The 10,991-nt window shown below is 52.0% G+C and overlaps 1 protein-coding gene across 1 annotated transcript; it reads left to right on the forward strand.

Moving 5' to 3' along the window:
* Nucleotides 1–383: 383 nt before the first annotated feature.
* On the forward strand, nt 384–1,193 carry LOC124662330 (glutathione transferase GST 23-like). The gene is made up of 2 exons (XM_047200181.1): nt 384–719; nt 813–1,193. The coding sequence occupies exons 1-2, from the start codon at nt 384–386 to the stop codon at nt 1,191–1,193; spliced, it is 717 nt and encodes a 238-aa protein (XP_047056137.1).
* Nucleotides 1,194–10,991: the final 9,798 nt, after the last annotated feature.

Below are 10,991 nucleotides of genomic sequence, written 5' to 3' on the forward strand. Positions count from 1 at the left end.
GGTGGTTGGTTCATTCACAGTACTCTAGAGTAATTGTAAACGTTTGTCCTCCACTTCACAGAAATGCAAATCCTTGTATAGTTAAGTTCGAGCTGCACGATGATACGTGTATGCAGGCAGCTACGCACTCGTTTTGTTTCTGAATCTTCGCCGGAGATGAGAGCAAGCCATCAGTATTCTGCTCGATACTCGACTCTGGCGATGGATCATGACCAGTCCGATGCCCGTCTCGGCACATGGAAACTCCACCTCTTCATGCGAGGCACTGTCGTCGGCTGCTTCGTCCTGCCGTGGATGCCAAGATTCCGTGCCTACCGGGAAGCTTCCTCAAAACACACCATCACCAAACATATATTCTTCCAAACCTGACGAAACCACCGGACATGGAGGAGGCAGCAGCCAAGATGCCTGAGCAGCCGGCGGTGAAGCTCATCGGCTGGCTCAGCCCGTACGTCCACCGCGCGGAGGTGGCCCTGCGGCTCAAGGGCGTGCCCTACGAGCTCATCCAGGACGACATGGCCAACAAGAGCGGCCTCCTGCTCGCCCACAACCCAGTCCACAAGAAGGTCCCCGTGCTCCTCCACGGCGACCGCTCCATCCCGGAGTCGCTCATCATCGTCGAATACGTCGACGAGGCCTTCCACGGCCCGCCCCTCCTCCCCGCCGACCCCCTCGCCCGCGCCGCCGCCCGCTTCTGGGCCCGCTTCGTCGACGATAAGGTGAGAGAATCTATTCAGTGCAGGGGATATATGGATTCAGTCATTGCAATGTTCAGTACACTGTACACGAGTCTTTGCTCTCTGTATCTGCAGCTGTGGAAGGCCTTGTGGGTGGCGCTCTGGACGGAGCCCGGCCAGGCGCAGGTGGCTCTGGCGACCTCGGCAAGGGAGAGCCTGACGCTACTGGAGGCGCAGCTGCCGGAAGGGAAAAGGTTCTTCGGGGGCGACGCCATCGGGTTCCTCGACATCGCCGCCAGCGGGGTGGCGCTTTGGCTGCCTGTGTTCGAGGAGATGGCCGGGGTGCGGCTGCTTGCCGAGGAGGAGCACCCGGCGCTGTGCCGGTGGGCGAGGCAGTACGCGGCCGAGGAGACCGTGCGGCGGTGCACGCCGGACAGGACAATGATGCTTGTCTTCTTGACGCCCAAGAGGGGCATGTTCGTGTCCACGGCCAAGGCCATGGCCGCACAGATGTAATGCACTGCACTGTGTGTGTATGTGTGTTGGAACAGTGAGTCTGCCGGTGATCATCACACATATTCGCAATAAAACGCACTGGTAATCGCGCGGTATATTTTGAGAGGAAATGCAAAGTTCGCCCAGGAGTTCTCTTCAAATCTGATCGCGAATACATGACCGATTGGAGCAGTGCGAACAAGTAGAAATAGCCATGACCGTACAGGCGAGTCTTACAGTATCTCTAGCTCATGCCAAAACCGAAAAATAACCGCAATTTTAAGGTTTCGGTTCGTAAATCGGCGCAAATCAGATACCATAAAGTAGGCGAAATTGAAAAAAAAATCAGGCCAAGACGGAAACCCCTACTCGACCTGTATTTGTAGGGGTCGAAGGAGCGAACCGAACGCGGACTGAACAAAATCCCTAGTTTGCGCGCGAGGGAAGTTTCACCTCCTCCCAACCGCCGCCGATCTGCGCGCCCTCACCATCCTCTGCGCCGCCGTCGTCCGATCTCGCCACCATGAGTCTCGAATCGACCTAGCCTGCCGCTGTTGATAGCGCGCATGCCCGGCACCCTCTCACGCGGTCGCCGGAGCTTCCGCCGCTACACCAACCACCCCGGCAACCCCCACCGACGTCGCTACCATGGTCTCGTCGACGAGCGTGGTCAAGCAGCGGCATGCGGGAACGCATGTGGCCCCGCAAGCCGGTGTCGCGGCGGCCATCGCTGATGTCCCGGCGGTCACGAAGGCATCCCGCGCTAGACCGAAGAATTCGGAGCCGAAGTGGACGAAATTGAAGGCGACGACGAGCCGTGGCGTCCCGCCTCCATGCGCATCCCTGCCAACACCGCTGCCGCCACCGGAAGCCACCGCGAACGCGCCCAAGACGTGCTCGATGACGAGTCAACAAGGTACAAATTAGAATTCTTCCTCGGTTTTCGTTGTGAATAGATATTGATGCCGCATACTGTTAGGAACGACAACACCTCGTGCATGGAGATGCTGGACAAGGTAAACATTACCCCACTCGCTCCGTTCAACGTTGGGATGGGCGGAGATGAGGACGACGCGGATGAAGGGTAAGAACGGGAAGAAGATGAGGGGGACGAGGGTGTGGTCGAGGTCGAGGCCTATGGGAAGAGGAAGAAGAGACGGGCGAACAACTACAATGAAATAGAAGACGCGTCCTTGTGCCGAACTTGTGCCGCCGTGGAGATGGACGCAGTCTCCGGCACCGATCAAAACGAAAAGCGGTACTGGCAACGCATCAAGGACAAATTCCATAAACTAACACCGCGCGTTCGCCATCATGTCGATCGCACGTACCGATCCCCCAAAGGACGTTGGGACACGAGCAAACAGGCATGCAGCCGGTGGGCGACAGCAATGGATCAAGTGGTCTCGAATCCTCCTAGCGGCGCAACTGTGAACGAATATGTGAGTGAAGTTGCTCGCATTTTATGTGTCGTCGTGGTGAACAGACAGATACCATAGGATGGCTTAAGTTGGGGCCGGATGTACGCATGGGAATCCGGAGGAGGGGAAGGTGAAGGTGAAAACCAGAAGAACTAAAGAGACAAGCTCAAAAATGATGTATGTATCTGATCTCAAGAACAGGGAGCTACAAAACTTGGCCTCTGGCCAGAGGTTGAAGACATACGGCAACTAGCCTAACGCTCTCTGCAACTACCCAGAACTCGATCCTCCCGCAGAGGGGAGCCCCTCATCTCCTTATATAGTGGAGAGGAGGCTTACAAGGGAAGGAACCCTAAGTGTATCTTTGCTGATCTAAGCTACTTTATAAAGCTTCTTTGGCTCCAGGGGTGACACTCCCTTCTTTAATTGACGGCCTGGTGACCTCGCCCGGTACCTTTTACGTCATCTTCCTCTTTGGCCTCAGGGTTTCGATTAAAGCTGAACTATTACCTCTTCTTGTCCTTTGGTCCTCAAGAGAATCTTTGACCAGGGTGCCGACATGCTGCTGTTGATACTATGTCGGATCCCGGTTAACATGACCGGTATAAACCGGACTTATGTCACTTTAGCTCTTTTGTGCGTTCCTCTGGCTTAGACACCTCCGGTTGATCTTACTCCGGCATACCCCTCCTGATATACCGGATTGCACCATCAAAACACTATTGAACCGAACTTCCTTAATCTGGTTTATAATCATCTTATCATGGCGTATTTGCCATAGTTTTGTCCTACCGGGGGTCATCCCACCGACATTAGTCCCCGAAGCTGCTGTGGCCCTTCTGATCTGACCAGTCGATGAATTCGGGTGTATCGACCATGGCGACTTCCGCATATTTTATTTCTCGAGAGAATTTTTTGATCTCTCTCTTTGAAAAGCTGGTTTTATGGATCATGCTAACCTGCCCGCACGGCTCCGGAAACACCTCAGTTGGTACATGCTTGTCTCCTCCTGCTGGCACGTATGGCTCCGGTACGTATGATTCTGGCGGATAACTGTAGGATCCTGCCCTTCTCTCCATGTTGTGAACTCTTGACATGGCCTCGGCTCTGAGGTCGTCGCAGAACTGCCGAATTTCCAGAAAATGTCGACAGTTCCTTAGCAAGTGGCTGGATTTCTCTCGACCATCCTTCGGATCGATGTAAGAGTGAAGATAACATGGTGCCTCAAGCTGCTCCGTAGCCGATAGATATGGTGAGCGAGTGCGACCCTTGATTGATTGCGTGTCCTGGTATCCTTGTTCGAACTGATGAAGGTGAGTTGCTGTTCGTTCTTCCTCTTCGCGGCGCGAGTCCCTTCGTCTTTTCCTTCGCCCCGTCGTGACGTTGAAACTTCCTCGGTTGACCTCTTGCATGTTCCTAGATGGGGCTCCCAGGGTTGTCGTTGGAGTGACATCTTCCGAAACGGAGGTCCTCGGGCTAGATGCGCTGGACCTAGGGAGGCGAAGGAAGCCTCCGGAGTCGATGATGAAGTGGACACCACCGAAAGTAGCATTCATGCCGCCACACGACTCTGCAGGGATCAGGTGCGGCGCTTCGGAGTGTGGCACGAACTCGAAGGATCTGCAGCGGATTGAATCTCTTGGATCTGATGGCGTTGGTGACTCGAGTAAGAAAGCCGCAAATGTGACTGGTACTACCGATGACCGATCTTGTGCCGACAGGGTTCCCACAGACGACGCCAATTGTCGAGGGTACTCCTCGGCAATGCCCTCCGATTGGGGCTTAGGGTTGATGGAATCCTGTAGGCTGACACGAGACATCGGTTCACAGACAAGCGGGGAGAGCGATTTACCCGGGTTCGGGGCCCTCGATGAGGTAAAACCCTTACGTCCCGCTCGTCCGATCTTGATTATGAGAATATTGGGTTACAATGGGGTGCCGAAGGGTTCGGCTGAGATCTCGTCGAGAGGCTAAGTGCTGCGGCGACCTAGCTCTAGACTTCTGGTGGCTAAGATTGCTAAGATTGATCGTGTCCCTCGGCAGCCCCTCTCCTGGCCTTTATATAGGAGGCCAGGTCTCAAGAGGCCTAACCGAGTACGGCTAGGTTTACAGTAGTCCTAGCTCTAAACTTTCCTTGTTCGGCTGCTTCCTTGTCTTGCCCGCCAAGGAATCTTCTGCTGCGCCATCCAAGTGGCCCGCCTTGCCATTGAGTACCTTCATGGGCCTCCAGTTAGATCGTATAGGATAGGGCAATGTCGGTTACCCGAAGGGTAATGCCCACGTCACACGGGGGCGGCCAGATTGGCCGCGGCGGGAGCTCTACTGAGCGCGGCGGGAGCTCCACCGGCGAGAGGGAGAATACGGAGGAGGAGAAGCTTCGGTCCGACGCGGCGCGCATCCGCGGTAGCTACCACTACCGTGACTACGACCTCACTGTGTCGCCCGCCTTCGCCAAGCGCGAGTCGGAGCGGTACCGCCGCGGACGCGCGTCCTCCCTTTCCGTGGCCTCGTCGTCCTCGGGGTCGAGCTCCCGCCAGCGCCCACCAACGGTGTTGGTGGTGAAGATGGAGGTCAACACAGAGCCGGAGCCGCCGCGCCTCCCTCACTTTGCCCCGGTCGACTACCTCGACGACGAGCTTGCTCATCCTCCCGCAGCTCGGCGTCAATGCGGGCCTTGCGCCGGGCAACTTCGTCGCGGAGCGCAAGCTCGACACCGTCGTCGGCCTCGTCGACCCTCCAGCCAACAGGACTCGGACAAGTCCACCACATGGAGGCGCATCGCCATCAAGCAGGAGCGCGTCTTCGTCGACCTCGTCGCTGACGAGGAGTGAGGAGCCGACGCGCTGCCGCCACGGCACAGGGCTCCGGTGAGTATCCTGGAGCCGATTTTGCTGCAATGTAGAGCCGCGGCGGCGGAAATTGCAGATGCTTTTTATTGTAAGTAGTTGAATTTAGGATCAATGCAAGCATGAACTCGTCAATCGAACTATTCTTCCGTCGTGCGCGTATTTTTTTTTTAAATTTGCAGTTTCATATGGCGTATCTGAACTGCGTGCTTCCTTTTCGAACCCTAAATCCGTGTTGGGGTGTCCTGGATACGCGGATTTGAGGCTTGGAGTTTGCCGTATCTGCTAGAGATGCTCTAAGTGCCTCGAGCGCGTTGAGATGGTGCAGGCCTAGGCCACGGCCGTCAAGTGCCGGTCGACGAGGTCCCGGCCGTAGTCCGCCCTGCTGTGGAGGTGAGAACCAGGGGCGTGGACGGGTGCACACGAGCTTGGGGCTCTCTGGTCTTGTCCCGTACTCTGGCAGCGGGGCTCCCAGAACCTAGGAAAATTGGGGATGGCGGGACTCCTCCCTGCCGCCATGAAACTCCTTTAAAACTCCGTCACCTATGTACATAGAGACTGGCTTCTTAGCTTTTTCGAGTAATGGAATAACAAACAGTGGGGTTTTTCCCCGTCATCTTCGGAAAAAAAAACGGTCACCAGGGGAGGCCAGGGGCATCCACTATTATTATATTGTATCTACAACACAAACAACATGCACAACCAACTAAAACTCAAAATTGACTACTATCGAATTCAAATGTATGCCATTGCAAATACATACACTACATTTTTTTTGAAAGCGGGTGTGTATTACTCACGTAACAAAATGTTTGTTACAAACGCCAACACAATCTACTTGAACCGATTCAACCACACATAGAGGAACCGCATTCTTTAACACACCCCATTTCCCTCTCTTCTACCAAAGCCAGCTAGTTTATGCGCTACACAATTGGCGGACCTGTTGATCTTACAAATTTGTTGTCGCTTTTTAGTTTTAGTTAAGGAAATTTCAATAAACTATATGGTTTCTAAGAATACCAAAGCTTAATTCAAATAACAGCATCACATTCATATATGATACAATTTGTGCAAATGGATTTGCATCGCTGTCTTTTTATGTGCATATGCCCATTTTTCATATGCTTAATGTAATAATAATCGATCTCCTTACAACGCATAGCCTAATAAATATCATAATAGAGGTTTCTAAAGTAGGACTGTGGAGCTTTTTTATAAGTTAGAATTCTAGAATGTGTGAGATACCAACAAAGTATGTTGTCATCAGATTCATCTCTTACCCTCGATAATTTGTATCAGTCTTTTTCACGATGGTCAAATAGTTGCTCGTTGCCTTTCAGAAGTTATTGAGGGCCAACAGGTATAGATTCTCTATAAATAGCCACGTCAAGTTTAAAAGTTTTGCAGTGCTCGATCGCAGCGCCCTGTTGGATTATTTGGTGTGTGCTGGTTTCAGCCGAGTTATATGGTTATGGATTGGTGGAAGTTGATTTCATTTTGATGCTTGTATGCATGTTGTATAAATTTATGGCCCTGCATTGTCCGCTCTCTCCGTGCCTTCTGCCCGTGCTCTGGCTCTTGCGCCTCCGCAGTCCGCACCACTGCTACCAGTGAGGCCGCTATGGTTGTGAATGTGGCGGAGTGGGTTTCCTTGATTAAAAGATCAAGGTATGGTGCACAATTCCATTGAATTCCATCTGTGTAGTCGATCAATTGGAACATATTTCCTAAATCGACTAGTCTGTGCGTCATAATATTTGAAATACACTTGTTCGTTGTATTTGTGTAAGCATCTTCAATGATGGTTTCCACTTACTATTTGGTCTTGTACTAGTTCACCCACCCGCTCCCAATTACCTTTGGGCTGGCCTTGTGCATCCGTTTCCGCTTCCATGGACCAGAAACAGCAGTCCCGACACTAGGACTTAGCACCGGCGCGGGCAGCAATATCCTCTGAGCGGCAGATGAGGTGGCGTTGGAACTTTTAAAATCATCGTTCATAAGGATATTGCTGCCCGCGCCGGTGCTAAGGCCGTCAAAGGTGTGCCCGAACACAAACTGGTACCGGAGCCCAGGGATGTCCACCCGTATGCGCTCCCCAGTCAAGATGTTCATAAAGTCGCGGCGCTTGACTTGGGTCGCAAAGACCTCGGGGAGCATAATCCACCTTCGAGGGTGGAACCGGCGGTCCAAGATGTCCACGCGCGGGGATAGGGTGGAACGCCGCCATGAGGCGCACACAGCACGGAAGCGTAGGTAGGTAGCGACATCGTCCGCGAGGATGCGCTCGACGATCAAGCCGGCTGGCCCGGCCGTGAGGTTGGCCCAGTCCCTCCTGAAAGCCACAACGAATCATCTCCTCTCAGTCTTGATATCGATGAGAGAGTTTGTTTTTTTCAGGGAATACTGAAAGAATGATGGAGCGAGTAGAAACAGAAACCTAAATTCTTAGTGCGTACCAATTGGTGTGGGTGGCGGAGAGCGCGTCCGGCGGCGGCGGGTCGGCGACCTCAGTGCGTGCGCGCTTTGCACGGCGGCAGACTGGTCCTACGACCGTGCTGCAAGGTGCTGCCGCCGCCATTGTTCTGCTGCAACAATTTGGCGCGGGGCCGGCCGGGTCGTAGGGTTGTATTGGACTAGGCTTTTGCGTCGTGGGTTTCGGCTGAGTTATATGTGGTGGTGAGCTGCTGAAGATTAAGGAGTAGGAGTACTATATCTTGCAGGATACGGAAACTGTTGGATAATTAGGCACAATTTCCATGATTAATTCCAGAATATTAAGCATGACGACAGTAACTACTAACATGTGAAACTCGAACATACTAGATGTAGTGATCAACATGAACAGTAGCATAGCAAACAGTACAACATCCATCGCTAAACAGATCGAGATATGTCGCACGTACCGATCCGGTGGAGGTGGCGGGGGAGGTGTAGCAGATGATGTCGCAGCGAGTAACGTTGTTGATGACAACGTTGTTGATGACGGGGACGACGGGTCGAAGTAGACGGCGTTGTAGACGACGGTAGGCAGCACCGCCCGACTTGGACGGAAGGCGACCCGTGATGGAGAGCTTGAGCGAGTCGCGCGCAGCGCTTCCCAAAAACCTAATTCGCCCTCTCCCGTACAGGATCGCAAGGACGAGCGGTTCCGGAGACCTGCTCTCCCGTTCGCCGATGCACGTCGGCGCGCGGGATGGAGTAGGCTACGATGGCGGCGCAAGCGAGAGAGGTGGAAACCCTAACTCGTGTATTAGATGTGTTTCCGCGGTAGCCGGGCGGAGAGATTATATAGGCTCGGGAAACCCTAGGCAACGTGGGCCACGCCCACGTCGCACGAACGTTTCGAGTCGGTTACGGATAGCCCACGATCCGGGAGCGACCCGAACCGACTAACTGCGACGCGTCCGTCTAGGACTCTGTTCGTTTTCCTGAGCTGCAAAAAGTAAGGAAAGTCTCGGCTCGAGGCTCAATCCACTCACCACGAGCGCGGCGCGCGTCGAGTCGAGTCGAGTCGAGACGAGACGAGCGAGGAGGAGGAGGAGCGCGCGTGTAGCACTCCTATTCTCACTCACTTACTAGTGGTGGAACAACCCACCTTATAAGGTGGTCTAACTTCCTCCCAACTTTCCATGTGGGACTAAACTTCCCACCTCTTGCCACTCCCTAGTAAGTCTGCCACCAACTTGGGCTCAAACTCACAAGGCTGCCACTATGTGGGCTTTGAGATTTATAGGAAAAACTGAAATCTAATTTGGGCCACTAAAAATGGGCCCAATATTTCAACAATCCCCCACCGGATCTCAAATCCCCATTTAGAGATTTACCAATACTCGCTGCTTGTTTATATACCGAGTGTTTCAGCGGAGATCGTTAAGTTGAACTTCCGCCTAGAACCTTAAGCTACATCCATTCACACTTGAACAATGGACTAAGCCTTGAATTGCAAGTTTTGCGTGAACAGGATTTCACTCAAAGTCATGACCAGTACATGGCTGCCAGTAGCCTACCCCGCGGGTGAAGCATATGCGTCATACTTCGTGGTCTCTTCATGAGTTTACTAGAGATCACCCAAATCTCATAGATTGCGACGTTTAACAATCGGACTCATATAGGTGTGTTATTTCAAGAATGCTCGTAGGACAGCATCTTTGCTAAAATAGCCAACATAAACACATTAAGGCTTGTTGCCAACCTGCCTTACAGCAACCGAGAGTTGTGCATCTTCACATAGAGAGGGTTACATAATACTCTCCTCAATTAAACCACTAGTTTGTTCTTCCCAGGTCCTAATTCACGGGATCTCCGATCACAAAGGTTGGGTTACCACTATGGCGTAACATCAACGGGTCTCAAACCCATCTCCCTCGATGCACTTTCTATCACATTACGTGATAGTCCCTTTGTAAAGGGATCTGCTAGGTTTTTGTCTGTTTGAATATATGTAACAGTTATTACTCCGGAGTTTCGCAATTTCCTACGGACTTCAAACGTCTCTTGACGTGTCTTGATGACTTCGCGTTATCCTTAGAATTGTTCACTTTGACAATTACAGTTTGATTGTCACAATTCAAAAGGATTGCCGGAACAGGTTTTTCAACCACGGGCAAGTCCATCAAGAGCTCACGCAACCATTCTGATTCAACAGTGGTTGTGTCTAAAGCGAGAAGTTCTGCTTCCATAGTTGACCTCGTCAATATGGTTTGCTTACAAGATCTCCATGACACTGCGCCACCTCCAAAGGTAAATACATACCCACTTGTGGCGTACGGATCAGCTACATCCGAGATCCAATTCGAATCACTATATCCTTCAAGCACGACTGGGTGCCCTGAATAATGAATCCCATAACTCATTGTACCACATAGGTAGCGCATGACCCTATCAAGTGCATGCCAATGATCAGTACCCGGGTTTGACATGAACCTACTCAACTTGCTAACAGCAAAAGAGATGTCGGGTCTAGTCGCGCTCGCTAAGTACATGAGTGAGCCAACGATCCGAGAATATCTCAATTGATCTATGGCAATCCTCCGGTTCTTGCGTAGTGTCACACTCGGGATCATAAGGTGTTGAAGAAGGCTTGCTATCAATATAGCCGAACCGGCTCAAGATCTTCTCAACATAATGGGATTGCGTTAGAGTAATCCCACTCTCGTTCTTAATCAGCTTGATGTTCAGAATCACATCGGCTTCTCCCGGATCTTTCATATCAAAGCTCTTTGACAAGAAAGACTTGACCTCGTGTATTACTTTCATGTTTGTACCAAAGATCAGAATATCATCCACATACAAACATAGTATAACACCTTCGCCCCCACCATGGCGATAGTAAACGCACTTGTCGGCCTCATTGACAACAAAGCCTACGAAGTCAAAGTTACGTCAAACTTCTCATGCCATTGCTTAGGTGCTTGTTTCGAGGCCATATAAAGATTTCAGCAACTTGCACACCTTTCTCTCTGCACCTTTTACTACAAACCCATCGAGGCTGATCCATATAGATTTCCTCTTCCAACTCTCCATTAAGGAAAGCTGTCTTTACGTCC

Source organism: Lolium rigidum, chromosome 6, assembly GCF_022539505.1.
Source record: "Lolium rigidum isolate FL_2022 chromosome 6, APGP_CSIRO_Lrig_0.1, whole genome shotgun sequence".
Lineage (NCBI taxonomy): Eukaryota > Viridiplantae > Streptophyta > Magnoliopsida > Poales > Poaceae > Lolium > Lolium rigidum.